This window comes from Lepidochelys olivacea (assembly GCF_965140295.1).
Source record: "Lepidochelys olivacea isolate rLepOli2 genome assembly, chromosome: 2".
Lineage (NCBI taxonomy): Eukaryota > Metazoa > Chordata > Testudines > Cheloniidae > Lepidochelys > Lepidochelys olivacea.
In genome coordinates, this window is record NC_140412.1 from 241247955 (window position 1) to 241263950 (window position 15996).

Genomic DNA, 15996 nt, shown 5'->3' on the forward strand with positions numbered 1-15996 from the left:
ACTAAGATAAAAGCCAAATTCTGAGTCTTTACGGAGAGATTTATTACATATACAGGATCTGAAGACCTGCAGGGCTCTAACTGTGCTTCAACCTAAGACGCAGACAGTTTCAATACAGAAAACTAATTGTGCAGCAGATGCTCAGACAGATGGAATACTCAAAATGAGGCCGATGTTTTACAGTGAGCAAGGGGAGCAACCAACTGCCTGCCATGAATCTATCAGTGTGAAAATATGCTTTAAAGCCCCATATCAACACTGGTACTTAAGTATGTGAAGGGTCCCACTGATTTCAGTAAGTGCTCATTTGCTGTAATATATACTCTCATGCTTTTTTTAAAATCACATACTAATCTCAGTTACTGAAAATCTGACCACTGAAGCACTTTGTATAGTACTTTAAAAAAGTAACACTGAGAACTCAACTCAAACAGCAAGAGTATTTTTACATCTACATTCGATGTTTTATGTAGTATGGTTGTGGCAAATTGATCTATACATTACAGCTTCTGTATTTTGTTCAATTAGAAGTACGATTCCTAACCCCAGAACTGCCCCTTTACTACACAACTGGACTTTGGTGTACAAAAGGAGGCAACAGTATGGGCTGCTTATTTACATATTTTAGCATAGTCCTCTAGTTGCAAGATATAACCACAGAATATTCAAGTGGTTTGTTTACACAGCTGGATGGATTACGAACACAAACTATGAAATACAGTAATTTAAGGAGACACTAAAAAACAGCCCCGAGAAAGATTTAAGAGTGGTAGCCATGTTAGTCTGTATCACCAAAAAACAACGAGTCCTTGTAGCACCTTAGAGACAAAGAGAAACTTACACTTTATCCTGCCGTCCTCCACCTCCACGCAGTGTGACTGGCTGGCTGTTTTGAGTAAACGCACCTCCCCCACGAATTGCACTTGGATGAGTTGGAGAAGCTGCTGGATGCTGGCCGGGACGGATAGGCTTAGCTACACGAAATAAAATGTGACTGTTAGAAATCATATACCAAGCAATTCTAATCATTTGACCTTTTATTGTTTAAATTCATTAATATTTTGTTTTATGACACCCTGAGAAATGCATATTTTTACTATTTGCATCATGCTTTCTAAAATGAGAAAAACATTTTTAAAATCTAAGGAAGTGATGTTTTGGGGATTATAACAACCACATTGTTATACTCAGGTGATGTATCATATGATTGGTTGTATGAAACAGATGAATGCTAATTAGGATAATTAAAATTAGGTTCACAAGGCTGCAACAACTGTTGTAGGCAAAAGCTTGCTCTTAGATGTTTAAGTATCTTTTAAAACCAACTAGGTGAAGAACTATGTGCAAATTCAGTTACTCTGTGCCTTAAGGGCCAACCAGGCTGATTCTGCCTCATCAAGAAAACAAGCTACTGAAGTTTCTGCTGTTGTTATATCTGAGCTTCTTGAGTTATGCAGTTGCAGAAGCTGTGCAATATCCAAAGGTGGAGGTGCCAACTTTTTGCTAATGGCTAAGGTGTACCACATCAGGCATTCAGCAGTTGCTGTCAGATCCTCCCTTCAAAAAGCTGAATCAAAAGATCTGCCAGTGTGATCACCATATATAGCAACAGGGTTCATGGTGGTTATGCATTCTCTTACATCCTGACTAGGTATCTTCTTAGCTGACAGCACCAGCTGGAGAAGTTTTGGGGCCTAGGCTGAAAGCTATCAGGGTGAAGTCTTATCTTGGCAAACAGCTGCTACGCCCTGACAAAAATGAAGCTATGGCCCTTATCGAGCTACAGATTCTCTTCCTCTTTAGGAATCCCCCCAGGGAGAGAATGGGAGATCAGGGACAGGAGCACTACCATCACTCTCCAGCAACTCAACATGGGAAGGGCCTTTTCTCCCTCATCCTTTCCCAATTTATAGCAAAAATCATAAAATAGGCCCAGGACATGTCCCACTCTCCTCTTAGGGCTCTGAAGTTGGAGCAATTTCTCAAGCCTAGCTGACCTCAGCAGTAGGAGAGAGGGTACAGCTCTAAAACTGGGATTTTGGAAGCACAAGAAGCTCTGTGCTTGTGTTACAGTTAAAGTTGGTATGCTCAGAGAAATCTGCATGCACAATTCTATAAAATTGGACTAAAATAGTTTACCTCCCCGCTTCCCTGTCCAGCTAGCTGTTGGCCTTTCACAGAAAGCCACTCTCTGAATAGATCAGCCCAGGGCCTTTTTCTAGCATATCAGAGGCCTCTCCCTATGCTCTGTGACAAAGGTAGAACGAGACCCTCAAATCTTCCCCATTCCCTTGTCCTTCTGGTGATCTAAGAGGAAGCAGAAATAAGGGACTATTTTCCCCCCTCAACGCAAACTACTGTCTGCACAACCAAAACCATTTTAATACAGCAGTTCTCCCCCCTACTTCTGCAGCAAACATAAGACACTTTCTGCAGGGTTTATCCTGATCCCATTTCAGAAGTATGGCTTTTGGGGGAGACAGGCAAGATGGGAAAAGCTTTTCCAGTCCTGTCTCAGGGCTTCAGTGAAGACTGGATTACGGTTAGTGGATGAGGTGGTGCTCTGCTATTGACCAGTGGGGAACGTTCGCTCACTGCACTGGCCCCACCCCAGCAGCACAAAGAAAATTTTCCAGATTCCTACTTCTTTGAGCAACAAATCTTTAAATCCATTTTCAATATAGACTGATTGGCAAGATTCTACTGTGTTTTCAGGTTTAAATAAGCAAATACTCTTGATGTTGTTTAATCTGCCATTGAAATCTGAGGTTGAAAGCTGTTACTGTATAACACAAGAAAAATGGATAATAATGCTGTGTTAGACCACCCTCAGGTTAGCTAGATCGGATATCAGAATTGTTTTCAGTGACTTCACACAAATAATAGAAGAATGTGTGTCAAGTGAACTCCTGTTTAATAACTGGTATTTTGGATTAATGCGAGCTATAAAAGAGTTGTCTAGTGACTCATACCATTTTTTGGATACAGAACTTGCTCTCTGAGCATACATTTCTTCCCAGCCTTACCAATTTCTGTGAATGCAAGACATTTTAGAGAGATTAACTCTTTTCATCACTTTCTGTTCCCAGCATTAGAATGGCCATACTGGGTCAGACCAATAGTTTGTCTAGCCCAGTACCCTGTCTTTTGACAGTGGCAGATGCGGATGCTTCAGAGGGAATGAACAGAACAGGGTGATTATTGAGTGATCCATCCTCTGTCATACAGTCACAGCATCTTGCAGTCAGAGACTTGGGGACATCCAGAGCACAGGGTTGTATCTCTGACCATCTTGACTAACAGCCATTGATGGACCTATCCTCCATGAACTTACCTATTCTTTTTTGAACCCAGTTATAGTTTCACAAACATCCCTTGGCAACAAATTCCACAGGGCAACATCCTCTTTTTAGGGATGATACCATCTTATTCTTTATGTTGTGTAATAAATCATGGTAGGTGATAGCTGCTCAGGTACTAAGCCACAGCATTAAATCCTTGAGTAAAAAGCACTATATTTTGATTGGCAAGCACCTTCAATATTTAAGCATGCAGAGGAATGGCTTTACAGATTATGATAATTACTGCGCATAGTAACTTGTACCTATCCTACTGTTTAGAGTGGAAATTAGGGTAATTTTTTATAAATTAATAAAATGTATGTTCTATTCCATGTTCTTATACGGTTCTCACCACCACAGTATCCAAGTGCCTTACAGTCTTGCATTAAGAGATTTGAGTAACATCCATCACATGTGGTTTTGTTCTCATCCTCGCTAGAGGGGAAATTTTGCAAGCAATGGAGTGTTTTGAGATTGGGCTTTTTTTGTTTGTTTTGAAGTACATGTTGCTTTGTACTGATATTAGAGAAGACAAAGTTGAAAGAATGGACCTTGCATTCGGAATGGAAGTTGATGAGGATTGTTGTGTTTAAGTTCAAAACATTGAATTACAGAAGTCTTAGATCTTGCATTTTCTCCTTGGATTTTCCAGTTTTAGAGAGACATGAGAGTCAAGTTTTGATGAGATCCTTCTATTCAAAATACATAACTAAGCAAATCAATTACCAAAAAAGTACTGTGAAAATTGTGTTTGTTACTTTAGCAAAGGCATTACTAATTTGCTAATGAAATTAAGTACACTTAAGTTTCTTGTCCCTTCCCTTGTTTTGATAGCCACTTCGTAATCTTGCCATCACAAAAGTATAACAAAGACTTGCAGAGCAAATTATAGAATTTTTTGTTTATGTTCAAACTTTTGTTTTTAAAGGAGACAGAACATTCACCTTGGTAGTTACTGTTCCGTGCAGGTGAGGTTTTATATGGTGTGAAAGCCCACCCACCGAAGAGACAAATCACGTCAACAAAGCAATGACTTACAAATATTTGCATGTACTGTACACTGAAATTAACTTCTGCAGTTTTTGTACTAAGTGATAAATCCTGCCTTTTTTCACATGTGCAACTCTCACTGACATTACTAGGAGCTGCAGGCATGTATGCAGGACAGAATTTGGCCTTAAGTTATCCAAAAAGAAGAAGAATAGAGAGGAAAGAAAAGTTAACCAAAACATGTTTGGAAACTGCGGTATTTTCTTTACTAACCAATCTGTGCAGAGTGTCCTCTTCTGGCCATGTTCTTGGATCTCACGGCTTCCTTAATACGGTCTACCTCTTGCTGATATCGTTTGCGATCACGAGATGCATTCTCTTTGGCTTCCCTTAGTGCAGACTCCAAAGCTTTAACTCTCTCAGCTGTAGCTCTAAGTCGTTTCTCCAGTTTAGGAAGCTCACAGCGAAGATCTGCATTATCACGTACCAGCTGAGGATAAGCAAAATATCTTTAATTTTTCCCTGAAAAAATAATAATTACACTGTAGCAAGATGAAAGTAACCATAATAGACGGGACAACACTTACTTTGTTGAAAGTTTAAACTGAATAAACTAATTAAAATAATAAATATGAGCAGTAAAATTTCCTGTTAAGTATTAAGAGTCAATAGAACTATACCACTTAAACTATAGATAGATACCACTGTATTATATATACACAAACACACCACCATTTCAGTCTAAATTGTAAAAAACCTTCACAGGAATACATTAGTCTATGTATTTAATATTAAAAATTGAAGTTAAAATTTGAGACAAGCAAGCATCTCTGAAGTGTATGAACAACTACTCCAGGATACAAATATGTACACATGCATTATACCTTTAAAATACATCTCGAACAAGGAACAGTTTTTGAAGTTCTAAAGTTAATTTCATTTAGTCTTAAGTTTTACTATACCTGTTTGTGGACTTTTGTAAGCTGCTCAAGATTATTCTCAAGAAAGGAAATTTTCTGTTTTTGCGCAGCACTGCCTCCCGTATCATCTGAGTCAATCTCTGCACTCTATGGTAATAACAGAAAAGAGTGATACATTACATTAAATTAGTTAGGCTCACTTACTTACTACCACATTTAAATAGAGACAAGTCTTGCTATCATGCCATGTTACCTTTTTAACTCTAGTAGCCAGATCTTGAACAAACAGCTTCCGAAGGTTGTGTAGTGTTTGCAGTTCTTTTGCCTAAAACAATAAATAAGTATTTTACAGCTTACAATTCTTAACAGGAACAAAAGTTACAAGCATTTATCTTAAGTACACATTGTAATAACTTACCACAGTCTCTTCCAAACCCTTCAAATCTTGTCTTGCTTGTTCTCTTCTGTCTTGCATAACCCTAACAATCAAAACACAATATATATATACACTAATACAGCTAAACATTTATATTTGTGTAAAATACAAACCTTATAAATCCTATTTTAGGTTCCAAAATGAAAGGAGATTAAGTCCTTAATTATGCAAAGTGCAAAACCACCCTACAATCAGTCACAAATGGCAGAGAATTCAAGAGCCCAAGACCAGAAGAGCAGGGATATGGTGAGAAAATTTGTATACAATTAGTGTTAAAAGAGATTTTAATAAGTCAGTTCAGACAGCTGAGTTATAGAACATCCTAAAACAGCTATATTAACATACCAGAGGTTGAAAAGTTCTGATTATAGGTCCAGAGCCATTGCTTGGAAAGATCTACTGTTCCTACAAATATTTCTAACATTGACTGGTCAAGGAGATAACAGATATTATGTGCGGGTGGGCTGAGGGATTTATTCAATTTGAAAAAAACTTTTCATGTTGTTTTACTGATTTCTTTCTTTATATATGAGCAGTTCAGATTTCCATTTTCCAAAAGATACAACAGCCTAATGATACCAATCACATTATAGGGCTCTCTCAATCATCCTATTTAAGATTCGTTCCTGAGAAATAAGCATCAACTTTATTGTTAAGGGCTCTGGTTTCAGCTTCTTTCAAATTATGAGGCAACTGGAGAGTTCAGGCAGAATACTGGGGAAAGGACCCAGGAACTGTATTTTGATCAAAAACATAGTGAAGGGTGAAAAGTAGGGAATCAGTGTTGGGTTTAAGGAGAAAGGAAACCAAACTTTGCAAGTTTTTTTTTCCTGTCTTTATAACAACATTTTCCTCCCACCCAGTATCACCAAAAGTCTAAATTGATTAAGCTATTCTACCACTTCTAATGCTGCAACAGGAAACGCTCATGAGCTCCAACTACATTTCAGATCTCATCTGGAGGGAGCCACAGCAAATTTATAAATATGTTTTTGAGTTTGAGACTAGAGAAGTTTTACACTGTTAGTATTCAGCATGGTCTTTGGTTTGAAAAGGCCATGCACATTTATGATACTGTACTGTATTGTAAAAAGTTAAAAATGAATACCTTGGCCTACACTTTAAAATCATCTAATTGTGATAATCTTACACTTCATGCCATCAAAACTTCATATGATTCAGTTATGCATACTGTATGAGGAACTGCTAGATTAAGAGATTAATGCTTGATATAATTTGGTCCCAAGTTGCTTTCAGATGGTATAAATACAGCACCAGAGTTTCTAACTCCTACAGTTCAAGATGGCAGATACAAAAATTGTGTTGGAATTGAAGCTTTAGGGATGTGGACATAAAGCAAGAGTTAGAATGAAGTGACTTTATGGGCCAAAAAATCGTAACCTACCAGGATATAAAACAAAGCTGCGTTTTCCACTGGTGTAAGGGCATTTGTTTAAAAATCTCTGATGATTGATAATATTAGACCTTAGACATACTTTGGCTGCCATCACTCTAAAAGGGATTTTGTTTTGCCATTGGTCATTGACTAACCAGCAGCTCCCAGACCAATGTAACCAAGTTCATAACTGATTTTCAAGTTTTAGCTACACAAAATTAAAATCTCCTACAAGTTTGCAGGCATGAATAAAAATTTCAGGTTTTGTCTTTATGGAAAACTACAATACTACAGGGCAAAACATGACACCCAGTAAATGTAAATTACATAGTTCTACCATGTCAGTCAATAAAACAATGCATTCAACTCTCTGGTAACCCTTCCAAATACATGCTCACCAATTTTCTGTAAACTAGAATATGTTCTGTGTCCCAATCCCCACATAAATCAATGAATTTTTGGACAAAGTCTTTAAAAAGATATCCATGAGAGCTCCTCTGGCTAGAGGCATTTAGAGAAATTTCTTTTTACATTTGTACATCCAATTTTGAGCCATCATAACCAATTCCCTTAAACAGTTTATTTAGTTTCCTGAAGAAGTCTATACGAGAATTCAATCTTGCATGCACTGGGCAAACCATTACCCATTTTAAATTTGGCATGTGGGTAATCCAAAATGGTTCTCCCATAAAGAAATGGCATTACAGCCAACTAAATGGTAGCATGTTTATTTTTGGGGGTGGGGGTGGGGGAGGGGTGCCTCAGAATGAGGTCACACTTTCAGACTTTGATTTTTAAAAAGAGGAAGGGGAGAACAGTGAGATGAGAGGAAGAAAAAATATTAAAGATGAGTGAACAATCCTACAAGTAGTAGCCCATTTCCACTTCAGAACAGTAATGGAATTCCTAAATCACAATAAAAACCTCAAGTAACTGTGGCTGCCATGGGGAGGGAAAACAATTCTCTTAAAACACAGACTATTCTTTGAAGCAAAGTGGCACCAAACTAATATAACATTCTAATACTGGAGGAATTATCATGACTATAGATGGTGTGGCTGAGCCAGAATAAGCAGAGTTCTGGAGGCTTTAAGTAATGTGTAAGGCTAAGATTCTGTCACAGGTATTTTTTTTTAAGTAAAAGTCAGGGACAGGCTGCGGACAACAACAACAAAAAAATTCATGGAAGCCCACGACCTTGGGGGGCAGAGAGAGACAAACAGAGCTGCTGGGGCTTGCAGTTGCTCCAGCCCTGCAGGGGCTGACCACTGCTGCTCACCCAACCAAGCCACTGCTCTAGTGTCCCCTCGCCAGCCAGTTCCGCCTGCCCCCTGCTCCAGGGCTGGATGGTGGCCAGCTGTTCCATCAACCCCCGGGTGGCCACCAGTCAGCTGTTCCAGCAGCCGTTGCTCCAGCAGCCCAGGGCTGACAGCTGCTCCGGCCCTGCCTCAGAAGTAGTCTCAGAGGTCTACAGAAAGTCACAGAACTCGTGACCTCTGTGACAGAATCGTATCCTTAGTAATGTGTTAAGTAATGAACATCTCCCACACCACTTCAGCTCACTAGTATTTACAATTTTCAGATTTGCAGCCACACATTTTCTTGCCTGAAGTATGATTATTACTTACGTAAGTTCATGCAGTTTTTTGCTTTTTTCCTGATCTGTAGCTCTCAGTTTCTCATGCTCAACTCTAAGACGTTCTTGCTCAAGCATCATCTTCTGGTTTTGGCTGGACACAGAAAGTTAGGATTAATATACAAATATATAGAAACATAATGATACTCCAACAATGCTCCAAGTCTTCATCATTATATGCCATTCTTAGCAAAACTAAACTGAGACAGAAAGTGCTCTGCTCCCTTTAATAAAGGATTATAAGGTCCAAAAGGAATCTGTTCAGACTGCATTATAAATTTAAACAGAAATCTTTGCAACTAATTGTTACGCAGGACTGATCATCTGATAGAGGATCAGCAAATGAAATGATCTGTCAAATGAATGAACTCTTTATCAAAGCATCATGCTCACATTAAACAGGTTTACAATGCTGGAAAGGTTTTTTCACTATACCAATAGATGCTTAGTATATTATCTTTATTTTATCCACACTAAAGTTAGGATTTCCAAATGCTAAATGCCATTGTTTTTTCATTACTCATCACTTGTAGAAACCCTGAAACTCAGCACCAACAGACCAGTGTAAAAAAAAAAAAAAAAAAAAAAGGTGACATTCTTTGCTTTGAGCACTGTACCTCAGGTGACACCACAGTTATCCTACTCACTACTATGAAGAATGGTTAAAGACTTAACTGAAGAACTAATTAAATCAGAATAATCAAATATTACCCAGAAATTAATATCCTAAGGAATTCAGTAATCTGCTAGGTATAAAAATTTAAGTAAAAATCAATAAAATATTTTAACAGCACAACTCTTACTCTTGGAGTTCAGTAATAAGCTTCTCCTTTGCATCAACCTCATCTCTTAAGCTACTAATTTGCTTTTGATGGGTCTCACGGTGGCTTTGAATCTGCTGCTCAACAGCTTGCTATAGAAAAAAAATATTTGTTTTACTATTTAAAATATGAAGTTTTATATAAAACTATTAAGGAACAGCAAAATACATTAACTTGCCTTGACTTCATTTGCAGTTTCGACCTTATTTAAGTGCTCCTTCTCCATTTCATGGACTTTTTCTAATGAGAAAATAAAGTTTTCAGTTACAGAGCCTAGTCAATCATAGGAACAACTATCAGATTTACACTTACGTTTCATTTTAAACCTTGAATTAGGTTGCATGAAGTTTTTCGTATGCAGACAGATTAAGGTGCAGTCTTATATCTGTATCTTAATCCTTTTCTGAATAGTTCTTTCAGACAAGTGTCTCCAAATACATTATCTCTAACTACTTTACTTTGTTTTCTAATACTTCTAAATTACACATTATATAGCACTAGATTGCTATCTTAATAAGACAAACACTAACCACATATCTTCTCCAATGCCAGTTATGCATACTGCATGGCCACATTAATGGTTACATACTTAAATATAAAGAATAATTCAGACCCTGTGCCCGAAGCTGGACTAGTTCTTCATTAAGGGAATCCACAGACTCTTCCAGTTGCCTCCTTTTTTGTTCCACGTTCTGAAGATATTCTGTCAGTGACTTGATCTTGGCTTCATGCTTTCAGAATGAAAACGAGATTAATTTACGTTTAAACTAGGCATATGAAAATGAAGTTCCATGCAAGACTTAAAATATTAAAAATTTTAAAAGGCAAAAATAACTAATCTGAAAACCAAATGCATACCAATATTCTCCTTTTTTAGAAAAAGGAAGGCTTGACCCAATTCAGGATCAAGACCCTCATAGTATGCCTTGTACAGACTATCATAATACTTCAAAAACCTCTGCTCACACGTAAATACATTGATGGAATGAGAGAAAGGCAAGCTACAGATTTTTATCTTTGCACATCAGGGGGATAAAAAATTGTTTGTTTTTTGGGAAAAATATAAAAATGTTTTTAAAATTTAAATATATTATTTAAATAATTATTTAAAAAAATAAACCTGTTTACAATTAAATCTGAATCTAATGCAAGATTTGTTAAGGCCTAAAATTATAATCTCTTAAAATATTAAAATAAAAAATATGCTGAATCCACGAGTCTATCAAGAACTGAGTTAAATGCTGCTTTTCTCTATAAAGAAAGTCAGGGGAAAAATATCTAGCTTTTAAGGTCAAACTTTATAAATATGACATAATACATCATATACTGTTTAAGGGTTTGATCCTGTGGGGGGATCCAGGGGCTGTGCTACTTGGTGCAAGAGACTGGCAAAATCATCACAGGCACTGGAATCTGGCCTCTGACTTCAGGAGACATCATCATGCATCTCATTAGGATCATCCACTCCTGTTTTATAGCTTCTCTCCACGTGATCTCAAATTATGAATATTTAAGATTCCACCTTCCATTGAAACTTACTCTCCAGCTCATGGACAAACACCGATCTGCCTAGTAACTACCAGCCCTTGCTTCCTGATGGTTCTGGACACTTCAGGTAAATGACCTCCTTGCTCTGTCTCATGGCATGTGTACACAGAGTTACAAACAGAAATCCATTAATTTCTCAATTGGCTCCCTCTGTCTCCAAACAAAATACTGCAGTGCAAAAGGCATGTGGGTTACACAAGCAACAATCCTGGATTGTTGTTAGCCCTTGTTTTTCTGGAGGTAGTGATGGCGTAGATATGTAATAAGGGAGACGTAGTGTACATAACCCAAAGAGAGCAACACTGGTGTCAAAGCAGGACACTGTGAAGAAGGGATGACATTCATTTGAGTGCAGCCTCTACTGTTGATTTCAGCACCTGGAAACAGGAGGAAAAAACTGCTGTGGCTGCACGCCATAGTCCCTGTTTGGGAACATTTTCAAGAAAACCCTGTACCTCTGAATAAAAAAAGGAACATGTGCCAAATGTAAACAGTGCAACCAAGATGTAAGATCTAGTTGTCAGAATGAAACATTATGAAAAATGCTTCTCAGAATGCAATGACTCTGAAGATGATGTGGACATGTTTGAAACAATTTGGATCAACTGATTGGTCAACTTAGTTTTGCATCATTCTTAAGCACTGCCTACCATGTTTTACTATGCTAGTGAATAATAAATTTTTGACAGTAATCTAAGCTGAGTTTTGGATGGCTTGATTCCTTATGAATTTCAAAGTGTGTGTGCTCAAATGTTTGGTATGTTAGTTTGCTGTGGGAGTAGTTATCAGTTACATTTTACAGTAACTGCTGAACTTCTGAGACAATTTTTTATTGCTAACATGATCAAATATCCTAGATGCAGATTTCCTGTTTAACAGTAAAGTTTTATCAGGCATTCATGAATTTTAACATTTAATTTTTTTTTCCCCAAGCTGTTTGGTATGTTGCTAGAAATAAAGACTTAAATAGATTTAGATAATACTTATGATTTATTATTTTCCCTATGAAGTTGGGTTTACAATAAGTTATACTATTTAAACAGCTGCAGTACGTTGAATCAATTTACAAATCTCAGTGCACCGCTTTAAAAGTGCACTGAGTAATACTCAGCGTGAGTGGGACTTTTTTTTTTTTTTTTTTTAAACATTTTGTTTCAGGGCCCAGCTTAGACATAAAGAGTTATGAACATCCATCTGCAATGTCTACAGCTTCAGAGCCATCTGCTGGTATTACCAGCAGTGCTGCAACTAACAACAGACACCAGAGAGTAAATCACCTGCTTAAAAACAAAAAAGGGAGACTTTCTTCGTCATCCAGTAAAATCGTGGAAGAACTTATCACCTGGATCAGCAAATTCCAGCAAGACTCCATAGATGAAAAAAATGCATGGTTTATTTATGCATGAAGTTCTCCCCTTTTGTCTTGTTCAGAACAAATATTTTATTGATATGGTACAATCAATATGACCAGGCTATACTCAACCCAGCAGAGCAGACATTGCTGGAAGGTTGCTGGATACAGTGTATGAGAAGGAAATGAACCGTGTGCAAAAAACATTGACAGGAAATTTGTTAATTGCGGTCTTGATGGTTTAGCCATGCACACACTGATCCAGTAATATGTGCTGTGTAACACAAGATGTGGTTGTTTATCTTACCGAAATAATTGGAGCAATCAGTAAATGCCCATATATCAGAATACTTAAAAGAAACAGTAAAAGCTATAACAAATTGGACAAAAATTCAAGTGTCAAATGCATAGCTTTGTCAGAGGCAATGCTGTAAATGTAGTAAAGATGAGAAGAAATCTAGAAGATAATGAAGGGAACCTGAAACTTATAACAGGGGGGCCACGCTCATCTGGTGCATCTTTCAGCCAAAGATGTAAATACAACTGCATGAATAAAGGAAAATGTTGAAAGAGCAAAATACTTCCGTAACAACCACTTTGCTTCAGCTTCACTAAAGAGAGCAGGAGGATCCAAATTAATTCTCCTCCAAGACGTATGATGGAATTCAGTGGTTGACTGTTTTGTGCTACTTATTAAGAACTGGCCTATTCTGATGACAATTTGTAAGGAAAATTGTGACAAAACAAATGAAACTATCTAAGCCAAAGTATGGATTTAAGAGACATGAAAATAAGCTGGAACTGAATACTCTGAAATTTATTTCCATGGCTTTGGACAAACTGCAGAAAGATTGCTGCTGTATTGCTGATGCTGTTGAAATTTGGAAGTGTACTTCAAGAGACACTGAAGAAAGAAATGCCCCAATAACAAAAGTTAAATTGCAGGCAGTAAGGAAGTGAATGGATCAAGGACTTACTCCATCTCATTTTCTTGTCAATATTCTCAACCCAAAGTACCAGAGTAGATACCTAAGTAATGGAGAAGATGCTGCTGTAACAAGGGCATCACCCATCAATCATGGCAAACCTATTAAATTTCAGGAGTGGAGGTGAACCACTCAAGTAGTACATGTCTGCTGCTGCTGTTTTAAAGAAAGTCACACCAATGAACTGATGGAAGTCTGTAGAACCAGACATTGTTGAAATGCTAACCCAGCTTTTGACAGCACTAGCTTCTTCTGCAGGCATAGAAAGAATATTTTCTTCATTTGGACTCATTCAAAGTTGACAAACTGATTGGGAGTTGAAAAAGCAGCCTATGAATAAAAATGAGGTGGGAGGGGATGATATTTACTGTTTTAAAAGTCTGCAGGACAGCCTACGTAACGTAAGAGACTTCTGTCTCATTTTCAAGAGACTTAGGTGAGTAGGAACTTCAGCTCCAGTCACTTTTACTTAGGCATATTTGAAAATTTTCCCAGCAGACCTGAAAAAATCAGTTTAATTCATTGACTATTGTTAATACTTGTTTCTTTAATAAATAACAGAGTTGTAAATGTGAAACATGTTTTGATAAGTTTATGTATCCAAAACATTTAAGGTTATTTTGTTCAATAAAAATAAATGTTATATGTGGTTGTGTGTGTTTGTTTAAATACCAGTTACCATCCTAATGCAGCTTGACACACATCAAACAAAAAGTTAATTATCTAGTAAATAAATAAAATTTCATTCACCATTTTCTAACATACTTAAAATGTATAATTAATAAGAATCTGAAAATATAAAGCTATATAGTTGCTTAAATAAATGTATATAGTTATAGTGTAGCTTCCTAGGTATCAAAAAGATGTACCAAATCTAGTGTGGAGGCTCTATTTAGTTGTAAATCAACATGTTTTAATGGTTAGATCAACCAATGACAATGCATCTTTCTTTAGAAAATAACTGAAGTATAAATGGAAAAGTTGATTCAAAATGATTATTTAAATTGCCCTGATTTAAATCAATCAATCTACCCTGTTGCACTTGAGGATTTATCTACCCAGAAATGGAAAGTTGCTTTCCCTATAAGGTGGAGATAAAGTCATACCAGTCATACAGAGAAAGGAATTAGGGGAACAGCCAGACTGTTACATATAGACAGTTAATTTGAAATTTTTGAAAAGCTCAAACGAAAAAAAGAGAGCACTTCTACTGTGATAACCTCCTCATACTGTGTCTAAACCCTGATGCCTTTCCTCCCCTCCTCCTTTCAATTTGTGTTTAAACTGGCTGTCTCCTCAGAGCACTTCAGAAAAAGGGCAGCTTTTGTAAGCTTTGAGAAATTATTTGTATGCAACACTCCTCCAGCAGCAAAAAGAATGTCAGCCAGTCACAAAGAAAGATTAACCCAGTATAAGAATGTCGTTTCAGTGTTAAATAGAAAATTATGGAAATGGAGATTTAAGTCTAGGGACCTATAGTGGGGTTTTAAGACATCCTAAACCACATACCTGTGCTCTCATGTTTCACAGGAAGCATTAATCCCTTGGTGTCTATAGTTCTCAGTGCACTTTGTATCAAGAATGATAAGATTTTTTAAAGATAATCTTAAACACTTTAGTGTATTGCCGATATTAAAAACAGGTTGAGGAATACACCATTAAGACCGTTTGAAGAAACGGATGCCTGATTTCTCACCTGTTCTACAAAAAGAAGTTCAGATCAAAACCTCTGAATTACTATTTTTAAAATCTGACTTGAAAAAGAGTTCTGTGTAAGCTCGAAAGCTGGTTTTCCACCAGCAGAAGCTGGTTCAATAAAAAGATATTACCGCATCCACCTTGTTTGTCTATTTTCAAAATTGTATGCTATAGGTTAAGTGAGAGCAACCTAGCTACTGACCAGTAACTTGATAACCAACCAACACAGGAATCATGTTTCAAAAGTGACTTGAATCAGCAAAGCTAGAGTAATGCAACATTTACCTGTGAGATAAGAAGCTGACAAGCTGCCAGCTCCTTTTCGTTTTCTTCAATTTTTTTATTGCTTTCAGTTTGAGTGCTTTCTAGCTGCTTGCAGCGTTTTACCATGGTTTTCACTTCTGATTTCATTTTGCTAATGTACAGTCTTGCAACTGTGAATTCTTCATCTATCATGCCAGTTCCTTCAGGCTGCTGAAAGAGAAATTCAGAATTTGAAAGGTTTAAGTGATCAAAATATTCATATTAAATATGGGATGCGGCAGTTCAAAGTACAATCAGAAAACAGAAATGCCTAGTCCCTAGTACACAGTCATTGCACTGCTATTCAATTTCAGACCACGTTTATCGTAGCCACCGCTACTACTGTTTTTCATTTTTTCCTCTGCAGATTTAAATAAATTCATACACAACTTATACTAGCCTTTCTAGTGGGAAGCAGGTGGGGTTAAGTCATACTTATTTTTTTCCCCTCAAGAAATTCTGACTTGTGTTTGCCAAGCTGTAGGTCACTGCAAGTGTTTACAGGTCAGCAACAAACTCTTCAAAATAATTTAGTTTGTTAGTCTATATGGGAATTTTCTAAGTGAACAG

General features: G+C 37.1%; 1 protein-coding gene across 3 annotated transcripts in view; it reads right to left on the bottom strand.

Annotated features, from left to right (window-relative positions):
- Nucleotides 1–15996, bottom strand: part of KIF5B (kinesin family member 5B) — a 67673-nt gene that overhangs the window by 4896 nt on the left and 46781 nt on the right. For 2 of the 3 annotated variants that reach the window (XM_084620690.1, XM_084620689.1), the window contains 10 exons: nt 15409–15597; nt 10154–10271; nt 9719–9780; nt 9523–9632; nt 8712–8813; nt 5670–5730; nt 5505–5576; nt 5294–5398; nt 4605–4821; nt 842–974 (listed from right to left, as the gene is read on the bottom strand). In XM_084620690.1, coding sequence (XP_084476816.1) covers nt 842–974; nt 4605–4821; nt 5294–5398; nt 5505–5576; nt 5670–5730; nt 8712–8813; nt 9523–9632; nt 9719–9780; nt 10154–10271; nt 15409–15597 — 1169 coding nt within the window. The remainder of the gene's footprint in view (nt 1–841; nt 975–4604; nt 4822–5293; nt 5399–5504; nt 5577–5669; nt 5731–8711; nt 8814–9522; nt 9633–9718; nt 9781–10153; nt 10272–15408; nt 15598–15996) is intronic. The other variant, XM_084620691.1, reaches the window with a different exon arrangement.